Genomic DNA, 17384 nt, shown 5'->3' with positions numbered 1-17384 from the left:
AAATACCATTTGAACAAGACAACTATCTTCAGTATAAACCAGAAAGCAAACATTTTATGGCCAGCTGAATTGAAAGCCCGTCTTTTCTTTTTTTTTTAAAGTCCTCTTATTTCCACTTTGAGAATCCAACTCGAGTATTGTATCTTTATCCACAATTGAAAGTTTACTTCATGTTTGCCCAGGTGATCATACTCGTAGGCTAAATAAACCTGTACTAAATGTGTTGCAAAATCTTTTGTCAATTCACAAATCAAATCATCATCAATCGTGGCTTTTACTCTTGAGCACATTGTCGGTCAGCTGTCTCCATGAATCACGATCCTCTGCCGCCCCTTCTCGCTATTCTCACCCCTGGCATTTTGACTCTTTTGTCGGCTTCATCATTATTCCACCACCGGAACATAACTTTTGATACTCGGAAATACTGTGCACCAGGCCTGTGTAGGCCTTAATTTTCTTTCAAAGGTGACAATTGTACACATGTGTCACTTTTCTGTCATACATTTGATCTGTTTATTAGAGTCGAACAACATTGATTTGAGTTGATCATTATAATACTCAATTGGAATTTGACATGCCATTATAATTATAAGTGTGATTGGGAGTCCTGCTAGTCTGTTGGTAAAGCACTCATTTCACAAGTAAAGGAAATGGGACCCATCCTGGATAATAACAAATTGCTATTGTTTGTTTAAAGGACTACCTTCATAGTTTAATTCAAAAGAGTTGAAACTTTAAAGAGGAGGGAGAGAGGAAGAGAGAGAGTGAGAGTCAAAAGTATGCAATCAAATCAGTTTGGACTCTTGACAAGTTTAATTTAAAATTGATATAGCATTATGCAACTATTAATAATATCTGACTTGCACAATGCAGTCCCATGTTCTACTGTATATGTAGTAAACCTTTTCATATTTGTAAAATTAAAATCCCACTTGATGAATACAAAATATTGTCTCTTAAAATGCAAAGAAGACAATGAGGACATCTAATATGATATTAATTCATTCCATATTTATTGCTATCTTTACCATTGCTCTCTTAATATAGGGGAAAAAATGCACTACAAACGTGTATGCTACTGAAAGTACCTGAAATATATATATATTTTTTTGGTTTTAAATACAATGACAGTGGTATTCTGTCTAACTGGGTTGGTTTTTATAAAGAAGAAGAAATAGAAGGGATAACGATTGGTCTGAATTTTTGAAAGGACATGTGATCTTTCCTATATCATTTCACTACTCTTGCTCTCTGAGTCAAAGTTGAATAGCTGATCTCATTTCTAGATGATACATCTATATTGTTTGTTTGCCAAACCATTGAATGTGGCAAATTAGATCTTCAACTACATACACAGACTTATCATAATGGATATTTGGTGACATTAACTGAAGAGGAATTTATAAAACTCATATGAAATATTTAGTTCTATGCACTGTCATTCAATTTTGCTGATTTTTTTTCCCATCTTTCTAGACATATATGAAGTTGGGTACTATTCAAGTGCATTGGCTGAACTATCTGGCCGCACCCTTGTAACTCCAAGTGATGCCGTGTTGGCTATTATTGAATCAGGTATTTCTTATTTATCAACTAAGTTGCACACATGTATAAAACTAAATGTTGATGAAGCAAGACAATCAAAACATTCAATATCTAGTAATTTTATCACATAAAGTAGTCTTCTGATATTTTTGAAATATTTTCTCAAAGAGTATTTTAAAAAAATTAGCACTTTGTTTTTATTTCGTTGAAATTCTATTTACGTTTTGTTGGTTTATTTCTCTACAGAAAGCATAACTGATATTGTGATTGTTATTATCTTATGCCTTCTATAATGATGTGACAAAAGGTATGATAGATTATATTTAAAAATTTAATTTTTGTCAATATTTCTCATCTCTCTCCCCTCCCCCCTTCTTTATTTCAACTGTAACTGGAAACTTCCATAATATGCTTGCATATATATTTTGTTCTCTGCATATTTCATGACAAATGCAGATTTTTTGACGAATTACAAACAGTTTTGGTTTTCTTTTTGTTTTTATTCACAGGAGTGGATATCCAGGGCATACCAGCCTATGCAAAGCGAGAAAATAAGAGTAATTTGATGCCTTGTAAGTTACGGAAGTTTCACAACTGCTTAATGTTGATCACTATTTTGTTCATGATGTTCCGACATCTTTTTATTTTTCGTCCCATTCTCATTGTCTTCTTTATTTTTTATTTTTATAAAGTCATTGATTTTATTTATTCGTTTTAGCAAGATCCAAGATAGCTATAAGGAAACTTGCACACTACGACGAAAATTTCATAGAATGACGAATGAATCCTAATTGACAATTATATAAAGTCTTTAATTCAATATCAATCTAATAGTTAATTCTATTTGATTAGAAAACAAACAAGAAAGTAAATTCTTCCAAAATACGGTAACAAGACCTACATTTTTTTTATTAAACCTTGTGACTTATCAATATTCTAATGCCATTCCAAAAATTGATGCTGATGGTGAAATGAGGCAGATGGGGAAAGTGACCATGCCTGTAAATCTTCCGACAATTGTCGGAATTCCGACAGTACGATTTTGCTCTATAAATTCTGACATTAAAAAAATTATATTAAAAACAAATATATATTCGTAACGTCAAAAGACAGAACCAACTAAAAAGAAAATAGAAGTGTTTTATTTTGTGCCAGTCTATTTAAAAAAAACAACAAACATTGTACTTATCTCGTCAAAGACATAACAAACCAGACAGCATTCCATCTTGTCAATAATTATCACCACCTCCACACCCCCCGGACGTGTACGTATTCACTGCCTACTGTCAGCCCGCACGTAGCTAGCTATTGTCAGTTGCTCGCATTCGCGAGTTGTCGATCACACACATCGTAGTCAGTAATCAACTAACACACATAGTCTTTGGGGACTGGGCCGTTTCTTTCTATTTTGCTACCGACACACACACGTCGTTCCGTTCTTCTTTTTTCAGTTCAGTTCATTATCTCTATCCGGTTGAAAATGAACCGGAAAAATACGAATGCGAAATAAATATTTTTCTTCGAATGAGAAGGTGAATGAATGCTTATATCGGAAGTTTTCGCTCCTTTGGCCTACGACCGATTCTCTTTTCCTCTATTCTCGCACGGCCCTAGTTTTTCAGTTATTTATTAATTCAATTATTCTTCCTATTCAATATGCCTGAAGTATTTTTAGATCGCAGTTGCGACTTACTTACCTTAGAAAAAGTTTAAGTGGTCATGGCTTGAAGAACAAGACACCAACGGCGATTTCTTCTCTTGCTGTGTGAGGAAAATTGAGGCACCGGGAATAGCATTTGTATCATATCTGGGTTGTGTTGTTGATCCACTTTTTTGGTTTGGTTGATCTATTTTCGCATCCTCGAAAAGTTCAGACAATTTTTTCACCAGCCATTTACAGGCCTGAGTGATTTAGAAATAGATAATGGTGATGAAGAAGCTGGTCTAGATGATTCTGATTCTTTGATTTGATAGTGGTAGACAAGGAAGACCTAGAGTATAAGTGGCCCAAGTTGGGTTGATGACCTTCGCAATATAGAAACTGAAATGTTCATACATAGACTAGGTCCGATTCTGGTAGAAACTATCTTACTTAACCAAGTAAACCAATTTTGACTTTTTAAAACTATTTTTGCCTGATCATATTTTTTGATTTTGTGCACAACATTCAAACCTTTATTTAGAAATAAATGTGCCGCCCTCTTTTGGTCCCATTAACCTCAGGATATAAGAACATTTTTTTCTTTGAAAACCTGATATTGGGAATTATAGATGTTACTGGTTTCTTGATCTTTTATTTACATGGACCTGCAGTGGCCAATACTATTTCAAGGACAAGATAGGAGGATACCTTCACCTGGCTGATAACATGATCGCCATCCCTTGTGGTCAGCCTTGGTTTGACCCCTTACAATAAAATCAGACCATTACTGGATTGTCTTTTCACTGGTTCTAAGCAGTACTATTACCCTGACATTGCCTTTAATTTTGATGAGGCAATAATTCCTTTCACTGGTCGCTTATACTTCATACAATATTACCCCCCCCCCCCCCTCTCTCTCTCTCTCTCTCTCTCTCTCTCTCTCTCTCTCTCTCTCTCTCTCTCTCTCTCTCTCTCTCTCTCTCTCTCTCTCTCTCTCTCTCTCTCTCTCTCTCTCTCTCTCTCTCTGTGTGCCCTGATGTCCCACATAAGCTAATATTCTGTAGTGACAACTATGTTAATATAATGAAATAATATTTATTAAAGATATATTTTCCTCGCTTTTAGTGTTGCAGGCTGCTCCCTCAGCATCGTCCAAGATTCTTCAGGTTGGAGAAAAAAGGAAACACTCATCTCATATTCCAGATTACCTACCTCCCTTTCCTGACCCTCACACTTACATCAGAACTCCAGTGAGTAGATCCAAGTTTTATTTGAAATTCACCTATTGGCACTGTTTTTCAGATGTGGTTCTGATTGATAAATAAACAATAGATTTTTAAAAAAATCTTTCATTGGATACATTAATCAAAAGATAAAAAATATCACTTATAGATTAATATCATTATTTATATTTCTTTTTGACAATTTATTTTTCAGGCCTTCAGACAACCTGCCAATGAATACCAGGTTGTTCGAGAACGAGCAGCTTCACAGAAGAGGGATGTTGAAGTAGCTCTCACAAGATTTATAGCAAAAACAGGCTCTACCCAGTCTCTTTTTAGAGATGACAAATCAGCTTTTCCATGTACGTATAATAGGCATTAACTCAGATAGGATAAGGGTAATTTATGGATTTTTTTTTTCAATCATATCTTAAGAGTGAAGTTTGATTATTTGGAGACAACCATTGTGTGGTGAAATAGTCACACCTCCATAGAAAATTTCGTTCCCAAAATTTGGTCAGGCTTACAGAGATATTTGCTTGTTACCCTTTGAACAGATACCAGTAGATTTCAAAATATTTCCTGCCAAATCTAATAGCCTCAACTACCCAATCACTTCTGGGAGGACACAGAGAAGGGTGGGGGGGTTTGTAAAAATCTCACAAAATAAGTATTGCTAATTTTATTTTCCATTTCTTTTTTTTTTCTATAGTGATTGCCTGTAAACCATCCCCTGTTCCATATCTGTCTGCCATTTTGCCAAATGACTACGATTTTCACTTCGAAGAAGGAAAGGAGTCAGAAGCGAAATTGGCAGCACCGTCCAAGACAACACAACAGTCAAATACTAATACAACCAATGGACTTGATGACTCCACTGCAGAAAATGATACAATAGATAATCCGTACCTGTGCCCTGTGAAAATGGCCAAAAAGAATCGAAGATGACAAAAGGGTATTTGTTAGATTCATTGACATATAAATTTATTTCTTATTCTTTAATGTCATCATGGTTTAAAATTATTGTTACAAAATATTCTGCTATGTCACAAGTTACAACAGCATTGCATTTATATTCTTTTTAAAAAATGATATATTCACCACTTTCAGTTTAGTTCACCAGGTAAATCTAGCCAGTCCTTGACTAAAACTAGGTACTCAAAACCAAAAATTGAAGTTAGAGATAAAGAGTAAGTCATCTCAAATCTATCAAGTCTTACAAAATCCCAACACAAAGCAAAAAACCAAATCAAAATATCTTCAAAAACAAAATAGTTATGGGGATTTACATTTTATTGAACTTAGAAAAATACGTGATATTTTTCCGATGTAACATTTTCATGATTTTGCATGCGTGTAAACAAGACATCTTAACTCTAAGAACAATAACAAAGAGTTTTTTCCATAACTTTAGACAATAGAGATATTGGTAAATAACAAATTGCATGATTATGAAACATGGTTACAAATTTATACTTCTTCAAAATTGAGAAAAAAGCAAAAAAAAACCCGTCAAATTAAACAATTTTTTGGCCAAAACCACAAAATCTCCAAATCACACCGTCAAAACTAACCATGGCAGGCTATCAGAATTTTACAAATCTAAAGCACCAGTGTTAGAGATGCTCTCTATTTTTTTTCAAGTAGGCTGCGTTACAATTATAAAATTTAGAGGCGCATGAAATTGAGAAAAAGCGTAAAAAACAACAATTTCAGAAAAGTGATCAATTTTGCGATTTTTATCGAATTTTGAATAGGCATAACTCAAGAACTAATGGAGCAATATACAAATCTTATATATCAAAATAATCATTGTTTCAAGTAGAACACAACCAAATCAAAATAAACAATCTTAAATCATTTCCTATCATGATCTGGATTGATACAAAAACCATGCCCCCCCCCCAAAATCAAGCTAAATCCGTTAATTTCAAATGCGATATAAATGGTTCAAAATATCTCCCCTGCTTAAAATAAGCATTGAAATACAATAGACTTGGGATAAACTAAGTAAATCCACGCAACAATTTCAGCATAACTCATAAAAATCAAAATTACAGCTATCATAAATTTATGTAAATAAATAGACATTAAATAATAAATTGCTTCTTGGATTACTCGTCACAATTAACAACTTGAAATTATAGTCTACTTCTTTTCCTAGAAGGAGTCTTAATAACTTCTCCCTCTAAAAAGGAGACCAAACTCTGATACAAGTGGGCAACATCTCCAGTTAAACTTAAATTAATCTCCTTAAGGATCACCTTTCGGTATCTGATCTGTGCCTTCAGATTTTGAATGCGGTTACCTCCAGCCATAATGGCATCAACCTCTGCTCTGGTATTACACAAACCACCTTGAATAATAATGGCATTGATAATGTCTAAATGTTTCTCCCTATCCTTCACTTCCTTTGCTTTCTGCTTTCTTTCATTCTCTTCTAACCTTTGCTGCACAATCCTCCGCAACTCTTTTTCTTCATCTCTACTTCGACGTCTATCTTTGCTCCGATTCTGCTTTGCAAGAGTTAACAAATGAATAGCATCTTTGGTTTTTTTTCTGCTCAACCATTGTCCAGTTTTGTTGTGTTTAAACATGTTTAATGCAGATCGTAAATGCAATGATGCATGTCAGCGTTTGCCAATATCAAAATCAAGGTCTCCAAAGAGCCTTTCACCTGTAATATTTGATAATGGAGCCGTCATCAACACCTTCATGACATCTTCCTCAATATCTCCAGCAAAAACACCATCACCAATGAAATCAGACAACTGCCTCTTTAGAACATCTAATGTCTTCGCGCAGATGAAACGAAACGTTTCAAAGAAAGTTTCAGACTCAAGACAATCAATGTCCAAAGAGGGAGTTGAATAATCAGAGAAGACTGGTGTTGTTGCTGGTACACCAACCTCAAGAAATCTTAGCATAAGAGTGACAAAGGGGGGAAATTGTCCATATTTTACATCGCTATTAATCAATCTCCAATAAGGAGAGGTAAACAAGAAATTAAATTTAGCCAGAGCCGACACCATACTCATAACATTGCAATCGCGAATATCATCAAGAATAGTCTGTAATTTTGTATTATCATGAAAAACCTTATTTTCGAGGAATTCAACAATTTGTGGTTTATGGTACATGAGTGCAGAGGCATTGTCAAATATGTTATTAAATCGATTAGATCGATAAGCTCGAAAATCTTGAAGTAATATTCACAGACTCCAAATAAACCAACCATTCATGTCGACAACCACTCTTTTCGTCAGGTCGTGGTCCAAATACATCTGCTGCAAGCCTTATGAGCCATAAAGCAGCAACCTCATTATCATGTCGAAATCTGTAATACTTCTCTGGGTAATTATCCCTACCTAACTTTATGTCTTGACCGTCAAACTTCAATTGAATGTCTTTTAAAGCAGATTCAGCAGCAGTTGCTACACCCAATAAAAAATGGGCATTACAAAATTAAAAAAAGGTGCTACAGTCAGTACCCAAAATTTCATATTTATAATTTGCCAATTTCTGGTCGAACAATTTCATTACCGAAGCACGGTCAGTCATTAAGCATTTCATCTTCCCTAAAATTTCTTTCAAAAGGCCATCCCTTAAAACTGTCTCATTTGTAGTGCAATAAATGTCACATAGTTCCTTCAGTAAATCAACTGACTTTTCCAGCAAGGTACTGGCAGTCTCGGATGGTATTTCACAAAATCCCAGACTCATAGTGCCTCCTTTTGATAGAACTATGTGTCGTTCCAGGTAACGCCGTTTTTGTCGTGAGGTTTCATCTAAACCAAAAGTAAAGTGGTCTGTGTCTCTTATGCTTTCTACAGCTTGTGTTTTCGACAAGAAATATCCTTCACTGGCAATATTAAGGGCTGTCTGTGTAGTTGGGAGATCACTTTAATTTCATCTTTATAGAGATATTTTGAAACAATATTAATGACCTTTGAGCATTTTGTTGCCGCATGTAGTCATGCAAATATTATATGTTGTAAAAGCATTTTAATACTACAATACAGTTTATTAACACAGTTTTCGTTTATTATATAGCCATAAATATGTTGGTGTTAAAAATAATGAGGGATAACCCATGAATTTGATGCATAATTTTGAGGGGCATTCATTCCCAAAATGGCAAAACACAGAAATGATTGATTTTCATCACATAACTGTATTATAGGAATGTACACACATGGGGCACAGAAAATGAGAGTGGGTTTGATCATGCTGATCGAGTAGGCTTACCTGATTGTTCCAGACAATTGCTTTGATCATGACTGGGACTAAGAGGATAATGGGATTGCATTGTTGGACTTGGTCATCTGTGAATTTCAAAACAAAAATAATTTACATAATGTGTAATATTTTTCTTGTGGTCTAGATTAGCAACTTGACATTGCTGATACCTCTCTCATGAAAAAAATATTGGCATTGTAACAAGATCTACCCAAAAGAGTTATCTTTGAAGGCACATCAGCAGCTACCCAGGATCATCAGAAAAGTTTACTTTGAATGGAAAGGAGAATGTTGCACATAACTTCTAGTTTGTAACTTGTGTTTTGACAGTAAAATATAATCAGAAGAGAGCATCCTTACCTGTTTGTCTTAAGGAATGAACAATGACATATTGATTTTGGGAATAAGTTTTGCACTTCTCTTTGTGCCGTCTCCATTTTTGGGATGTCCAATTTTCTCACTGCACTCTCTTTCATTCCGTGATTAATAGCCTTCCTAGTTTTAGGCTTGGGCTTAGGAGATGACTTGGATGATGGTGCTTTTTTCTTTTAGCTTATTTTCAGCTTTTCTCTATCTATAAATGTAGAAATGATTAATTTCAAACGTTTCATTATTTTAAAGCTAGAGTGAAAAATGAGTGGGTAGTGCAAAGTTTTTGGTCTCGAGATGTTCCATCACTGTGCAAAGTTACATTTGAGCTCTTTAAAACATTTTCGACTACCTGCAAATTGCTTAGTACATAGCCTTCTCCTAACATGTTTATGGCTTTCTGTTTGCAAGGCAAATGTGTTTGATCTAATTTACAGTCAAAAAGACCTTCACTGACAGTTTGAATTGTTTTTGCTACATTTCCTGCTGCAACACCACACTCACTTTGAAGACTGATCACTACTTCCCTAATATTATCTGAATACGTATTTTTCTCACGTAACTTTAGTTTCTCTTTCATTTCTACTTCAATTGCATGTGAATGGCTTTCTCTTTGCAACTCAAAAATTTGCTTTTGAAATTGCTCCTGTTGGTTTTGCATTTGTGAAAATGTTACAGGCGTCGGCGTATTAGCGCCCAGAAACCTATTACAGCGGTTTTGCGTTATAACGATTGGTTTAAAATCGCTGATGACACCAAACCTTATGCTTACAAGAATGATTGTCATCTCCAAGATCTTTACACCGAGTGTAGTGGCACAATCAATTCCTATGGCAAAATTTATGACAGTTTCAGAATCAAGAAAGTTATTCGTAAATTTTATTTACGTGATTCTGAATTCTTTACCCAAAAGGATTACATGAAAGTTATCATGTGGACTGCTTATGACCCAGATGGTTTAATGGGTAACTATAAAGAAACTAGTGATTTCCGTAAAGACATGAACTCACGATGGAGGATGATGCATCCTACAGGTGTTTACACCAGCACTTTGACCCCATTTTGGCGTATTGCTCTTACCAATGCTAATACCACCAAGCCCCAAGAAGAAGTTGTTGGAGGAGTTGATATTAAACTACCACATTCCGGATGGTTCGATATCCCTTTATTAACCAATGCCGAAAAGCATGATTTTAGTGCTAGTAATTGTGTTCAATGTTTATTTGTAGGAGAAAAAAATACAGTTATTGCTGTTGAAAGTTCATATATCATTCAATTTAGAGGACGTCGACAAGGTGCCTCATATGATTAAAAAAATAAAAGATCAGAAAAGTCCCATTCACCTTGTTGTTCTTCATTTATGTATTGGTCCAGAATGAGAGTGTCTTCCAATGGTAGTCTTGGTCCATTTCTTTCATTTTCTGAAATGTATTGAATATCCCACCTATCAGCGCTTAATTTACTTTTATCTGGGTCAAAGTTCGAGAAGCATATGACACAAGGCACTGGGAATATTTTCATACCACTATCATACTTGGGCGAAAAAAATACTCCATTTTTAATCGATTCAATTACTTCGTAATTGATATGTTGCTCCTGAGACCTACTGTAGTCAAAAATTACCACCTTTTCGCCGTTGTAAGCATGTTTTATATCTCCGCTTTTTCCGTTTTCGAACCTTATTGCACCTTTCAGTACCAGAAAGCGGGAGACATATGTTTTTCCTGAATTTCCTAAATAGTCCACAAACCAGTGTACCTTTCATGGTTGTTGCATATCAGGATAACAGGTTTGTCTTTAGATGGAGCAGTATAGTTGATGAAATGCTCCAACGTTTTGACAAAGAGTTCTCCGTTCATCCAACCAGAACCAGATGCATGGGTTAATACTTTAGTTCCAGGCGGAGCGTCTCTTGTGAAGAGATGATTGTCCTTTTTCCTAGGAAAAACCATCACTGGGGCAAACTCGTTCCAGCTGCAGAAACAATCCCACACAAAGTGACAAGCTCTCCTCTTTCTTGGGATGTTACTTGTCCAACTTGTTTTATCCCTTTTTGGGCGATGACCTTAGGGGGACGGTGAACTGTTGTCAACCCAGTTTCATCCAAGTTGTAGACGTTGAAAGGCCTCGTTTGTGTGGCATGGAAAACTTCTTTAAGGTTTTCAAAAAACGTTGTCACGTTGTACTGGTTGAATGCTGTGCTCCTTGCAATGGAAGTTGCCTCTGGTTGCCGTAAAGACACGTTTGAATTTCTTTCTAAAAATCCATTCAGCCAATCAGGGCCTGCTTTTTTGTTTTTCTTCCAAGCTGGTGGGGATTTTATATTGTTCTTCTCTGTCAGCTCGTACGCAAGAACTCTTGCAGTCTCGGTTGTCAAACCATAAAACATTGATGAACATTTTATGAGATAAGATGCTAGCTCAGCTTCTTGAATTGCTGTGAATATCATTGCATGTTGGTAATTTGGAACAACGCTATTTATGTCTTCATTATTTTGCTTAAATTTCAAGACAAACCGATGAAGGGCAGACTTCGACATTCCAAGGTCAGGCGCAACCTGTCTTACAGGTTCCCCTTTCAATACTCGTTGAATTCCAACGGCGATGACACCCGCATTTACATGAGGTGTGTTTGTTTTCCTATTGTACTTTCGTCCCATTGTAAAAGCAAACTGAAAGACTTTCAGTAAAGTAAAATAAAACAAAGAGTGTCTTTAAATCAAATTATTAGAAACTTGAAAACATCCTATTAATGTGCTAATATAGAGCATAGAGACAGGGAGAAGTGGGACAGGAGTGGTGAGAAGTGGGACAACAACGTAGAACCTGTCCCACTTCTCACCATAGGTAGTCAATGGTAGTAAATTCAATCTAGCTTGCTTGCTAAACTCAAAAAACAAAAACTAATGAACAAAACTTGAAGTTAAATAAAAACATTATGTGAACTTACCTTAAATGCGTCAGTGGAAAGTGAATCAAGGAAGGGATCCAACGGATTGAGAGAATACAAAATAAACGTTTTAAGGTGTGGTTTCAATTTCGCGGAATCTGGTTACTGTCACGTGCTGAAAGGAAGTTAGATATAAATTAACACGGTGATAAGAGGGTTTCATTGCGGTACATGATATTTTGGTCCAAATGTAAACGAGATATTGATCTGTCCCACTTCTCCCGTGTCCCACTTCTCACTGTCCTCCCCTACTGATAGTGCCTTTGAATAGGTACCACAAACTGATTTTTCATATGTGCAGAAACACATAACCAAGCACACAGTCATATAGATCTTGTAAAAACTTGAACACAGCTTTTTACAGTAACAAAATCGGACCACAAACGAATAAGTTATGAATTTTTCAAATTTTATTACGTACTCCGAGAATGCATAAAATTAGAAATGCGTCAAAAGTGTCAACTTCAAGTGATATTTACAAAAAAAGTGTTCAACATAAGATCGGAAGAAAGCATAAAATGGTACATGAAGTGGTAGATTATTAATACATATGAAAATGAAGTACATGTGAAAATAAATAGCATTTGCACAATCCATCAAAAAGTAAGAAAATTTATATGGACTTAAGTCATATTTTGAGTAAATCTCAAAACAAAAGCAAAATAGACTGTTTTTGTACAGATATATATTGAGAAATTGAGGCATGATTATCCTAATAACTTTAAAATGCAATCTATTCATGCTTGTATACAAGCTTAATTTTTTTACAGAAGAAAAGGCCAATTTTGCCGTAATTTAATGCAAGGGCAAAAAACGAGTACAAAAATAGGAAAATATTCCTCAAACACTTAATAATCAAGATAGAACAATGAAATTTGCCATACTTATGTATTTTGAGGCACTGAATCCAATGAAAATGTCCATTTTATGATAGGAATACAATTACAGTAATGAAATAAAAATAGATAATCAAAAAATATGATTAAAGTAACGTAAATATAAGACCCATGGAAAATCGTTAAACACATACCAAATTCATCTTACATGACATATGTCTATGCAGAAATGAAATATACCATAAATATGCATTAGAAACAACCGGGATGTGGAGGATTACATCTTTAAAGAAATGGAACATTTCATGACAAAATTTAAGGGGTCATGCTCCTGAAATTTTAGATCGCTTATTATTGGCCACACAGTGTTCAAATTGCACATACATATAGTTTGAGACCAATCATGAAAAATGATACCTTAAAAAAAAAAAAAATTCATCGGTTGCCATGGTAATGGCGGCCATATTGGAAATAAACAACAAAAAGGTTTTCTTCAAAATTTCAGGAACTAAACAATATATTTTAGTTTTTTCAATTGCTATACCTTGCTTATGTCTATTTACAACTAGTAAGACCATTTGAGTGTTTCTAAACATCACCAAAAAAAATCTGTGGCATGTCAAAATTTACCATCTAGAAAATAGACCAAATTTATGTGTCGATTCATACATAAACACCCACAAAACCAAAAATAAGTGTCTAAGAGCAACAAAAACTATTTTACTAGATGTAATAATCACTTATCTATATTGTTGCCAAGTTTGAAGACAATAGAGCCAGTAGTTGCAGATATTTTGGAAAAAAATGTTGACACATTTAAGAAAAATATAGTATTTGAGAAAATCGCGTTTTAAAGTTTAGTTTTCAAATATCTACTTTGCCTTTCAACCAATACAAATCTAATTGCTATCATTTTGTTTCCCATTATATCCCCTTATTTGAAGCTAAATTTCATTGTATTTGGTTAATAAATATCAGAGTTATCAAAGGTTTTACGAAATAAGAGCGGTGCAATAAAGTTAAGAATTCAGACGAAGACAGGGGTACAAGGTCAAATAATATAAAATAATCATGCAAAAAGTAACAAGAATGCTGTGGAATGAAGAAATTATTGTTAGAATTAATACTTATACTAGGTACTCACCAGGTCAGCTGTTAAAACCACCTGATGCATATGGCGGACCCTCTCGCGTCTCGCGTTCATGCTCCATAGCCAGCCGCCGACTCTTCAACGCCTTTCTCTTCCATTTAGAAAGTCGAGTTGATTTTGTTTTAGACTGGGCGATCTGCTGCTGGTGTCTATTAAGAGCATAGTCTGCATTCCTAGGCATCCATGGTAATCCAAGCTGCAAGAATAAACACTTTAAACCTGCTGGTCCACAGTTAAAACCAATAATGGCGAGGAATGTTGCGGTTTCTATTGCGGCCTTCTTCGCAAAGTTATTTTTAGGACACCATTTCCATATCTGCGCATTAAAACTTTCATTGGCATTCTGGGTGCCCATCCTTGCACATCTTTTCAACAGTTCCACGTCAGATAACCTTTTAAAGATCGGAAATACAAGCTTACGAATGTCACGATTAATGGTGGGCCTATGTGTCTGCATTGTTGTGTTGTTGGCGATTGCACGTTTGTAGTGGCACCAGGATGTAGAACCATCGGGACAGAGTGTGTGGTTGGGTTGGGCGTCCGTGCTGATCATATGGAAATATCCTGCCATTACTGCTTTCTTCATGTTTTCTGGGTCGGGTGCTGCTTGTTTTAAATTTGTAGCGTATGTGTTTGTGATCTTTTCAATATTTGGTCTGGTCAATTTATAATTTAAACTTTTGTTTGATTTTTTAAAATTTTCTAAAGCATTGAACATCCTTTTAGCTATATGATTTATACAGTCTTCTTTCTCTACCTTATAACTACAAGACTCTTTTGCTTTAATGAAGCCTTTGGAATCTCCATCACAAAGCATGGTTCCATATTTTAATCCCCGTTTACGAATAGATCTGCTAAAAATGATACCAGCAGCTTCTGCCTCCATCGCATTTGAAGAACCATCAAAGTTTTTCTGGCATTGCCACCGGTGTCTAGCATACCAAGCACCATATCCCTCCGACTCACGTTTCGGGCCCCGTTCACAAGCCAGACAGAAGTTTGAAATGACCTGCGCATCCAGAACGAGTCCTGTGCTGAAATCGATGGCGACTCCAACTCCATAATGGGATGAATGTCCCCGCTTTTGCCAGGTTCCATCAAATGATACAGTTGTCACAGGAACTCCCTCGGATGTATCGTTGCTCCTAGTTTTTACTACATCTGCTGCCTGTAACATGACCCGTTCAGCTGCTTCAACAGTGGCGTGGTGTATTTCTGTGGAAACCTCCTGATAACTTTTATGGTGAAGCGGTTTTGGATGAGCCATGAGTCCACAAAAAGAAGAAATGTTGGCATGAGACATACCCGTTTCCCTACAAGCAATGGCGGTTCGAGGGTTGATGTCGTATTTGCGCGTGGCATAGACAGGAGAAGACCACTGGGACCAGGTGGTCCGACGCGATCCGACGCGGTGTATGTTAGGTCACCCAGGTGACATACAGGACATGATAGAAATGAGAGAAGTGAGTGCAAGAAAGAGGAGTGAATTATTTCATAGTCACCATCTACTGTAGATGAAGTGTTCTCACAAATCGATGAATAATGACCGCGCTTTGTCTCAGTGGTCGAAGTGTTGGCAGCATCGTCTGCAGTCGAAAGATCATTGTCACTTTCTACTTCGGGTGCATTTTCACCGGGACCGCACTCCATCTCAGCCGACTCAAGTTCACATTTAAATTTGTAAGTGGAGAAGATTTCAAAATTAACAGCAATTCTTCATCAACAACATTACCAAACACACCATCAGGCAATAAATCAGCCAACTGACGTTGGAATACAATAACAGACTTTGTAACAAGTGCAACAAAAGTAGAAAAAACTATACATTGATCAACAGGAGGATTGGTATGGTCATAAGGTACATTACATGAAAAATCATCAAAAACAGGAAAAGCATCCTCAAGTTTAAAATCTTCAGCAGACCATTTGGTAAAGGCTGAGTTCATTGCCTTAACATAGAAAGGAAAATCACCATGAGATTTACAACTGTTCATCAATGACCAGTAAGGGCCATTGAAGAAAACATGGAATAAAGAAAGAGCATAAATAATAGAATACAATTTATCATCTTTCATATCAGCCAAAACACTTTGTGTAAGTCAATTGGAATGGGTACAATAATCAGACAAAAATTCAATAACATCATCACGATGAAAAGTAATGGCAGAGGCATTTTCAAATAAATTATTAAAGCGATTGCTTCTGAAACTCGTGAAAGCTGAATGTTTGTTTTTAGTATGAATGAATGTCAACCACTGTTCACGGCAACCACTTTTTTCAGCGCCACGAGGGCCAAGGATAGAAGAAACTGTTCTAAGTCTAAACGCTGAGGGCTCAGATGCAGATGAAAAATGAGAATACTTGGGAGTCTAAGTCTCTTTGTTGATTGGACAATTTCTAAGGGAGCGATCCTTATTTCAACGAACTTGGTACCAAAAAAAAAATTGAGAAATTATTGGTTTGCCGATCAAATCCCGATAAGAGTGCGTCATAAAAACGCAATTATAACAATATCTATTAAAAAATAGATAAATCTAATAAGATGTTAAGACAGAGAAAAGATTGAACAACAATAATACGTTGGTTTCATAAAAGTGGTTTAATAACATTTTTTTTAGTCAGAAGTTAAAAAGTTGCTATTTCACACCATCCCGGCCCCTTGGCTGGGGAAATCAACTTTTTTTGACTGGCATTTGCGGTACCTACTTTGAATATTATTATATAAAATTAAACTAACATTGCAAGTTAAATTTATTTCTAGCTACCGGGTAGTACCAGGAAGGCTATCAATCATTGAGAATTTATCCACCAGCCATCACCAAATCATCTCCACAGTATACCTGACCCTGTTGGGAGGAGTATCCGGCCTTACAGACACAAACCATTCCTGTACCTGAAAATAAAGAAATAAATCAGATTCTTAGATAGATTATAGTTTCAAAAGACAATTTTTTGTCTATTCAGACTATTCACACGTTTTGATTGTTACATACACTTACTGGGCATTAATGAATTTAGAACAGAACAATAATAACCGAGTTATTACTCGAATTTGGACCGTCTCCAAAAGCAGACAATTTAGCCGGTATTACTAACTTACCTTCCTCCATGATTCACCGGCTTCTTCCTTCAGACAAAGCAGTTGGAGCACCAGTCGGTTGTCAAACAGGACGGATGGTAAGGTTGCCTGTCTCCCCTTTCCCACAGCCAGGAATGTCCTTTTAAGGGACCTGTACTGGTCATCATCTGTTTAAAACAAAGTAAAGTAAAAGCAAAATTAATGTTTTTCATATGTTTTGGAAAAATGAGGACATTTTAAATTTAAACCGATATTCTCTTATTTTTTCACTTTTGGAATTTTGTTTCTTCTTTTAAAAAAAAAACTCACTCCAATAAAAAACATAAATTAAAAAAAAAACTCTCAGCAAAAC

General features: G+C 35.7%; 2 protein-coding genes and 1 pseudogene across 4 annotated transcripts in view; 1 reads left to right on the top strand and 2 right to left on the bottom strand.

Moving 5' to 3' along the window:
• Positions 1–17384, top strand: part of LOC144961022 (transcription initiation factor TFIID subunit 8-like) — a 43097-nt gene that overhangs the window by 11131 nt on the left and 14582 nt on the right. For 2 of the 3 annotated variants that reach the window (XM_078894365.1, XM_078894374.1), the window contains exons 3-7: positions 1477–1575; positions 2055–2117; positions 4313–4437; positions 4625–4772; positions 5123–10354. In XM_078894365.1, the coding sequence (XP_078750491.1) occupies positions 1477–1575; positions 2055–2117; positions 4313–4437; positions 4625–4772; positions 5123–5358 (671 nt within the window). In that variant the 3' untranslated portion in view covers positions 5359–10354. Of the gene's footprint in view, positions 1–1476; positions 1576–2054; positions 2118–4312; positions 4438–4624; positions 4773–5122; positions 10355–17384 lie in introns of those variants that run through there. The other variant, XM_078894369.1, reaches the window with a different exon arrangement.
• On the bottom strand, positions 6552–9125 carry LOC144958758 (uncharacterized; annotated as a pseudogene).
• LOC144961011 (uncharacterized) lies at positions 13720–15390 on the bottom strand. Its single transcript, XM_078894359.1, has one exon. It carries the CDS (start codon positions 15254–15256, stop codon positions 13952–13954), a length of 1305 nt encoding a protein of 434 aa, XP_078750485.1. The 5' UTR covers positions 15257–15390; the 3' UTR covers positions 13720–13951.

Source organism: Berghia stephanieae, chromosome 1 (assembly GCF_034508935.2).
Source record: "Berghia stephanieae isolate SIO BIC M18660-M18661 chromosome 1, UCSD_Bste_1.3, whole genome shotgun sequence".
Classification (NCBI taxonomy): domain Eukaryota; kingdom Metazoa; phylum Mollusca; class Gastropoda; order Nudibranchia; family Aeolidiidae; genus Berghia; species Berghia stephanieae.
This window is presented reverse-complemented; position numbering and strand designations above follow the sequence as displayed.

Excerpts from the sequence above, each read along its gene's own strand:
- LOC144961011 (XM_078894359.1), bottom strand. The coding sequence starts at position 15,256 with ATGTCTCATGCCAACATTTCTTCTTTTTGTGGACTCATGGCTCATCCA.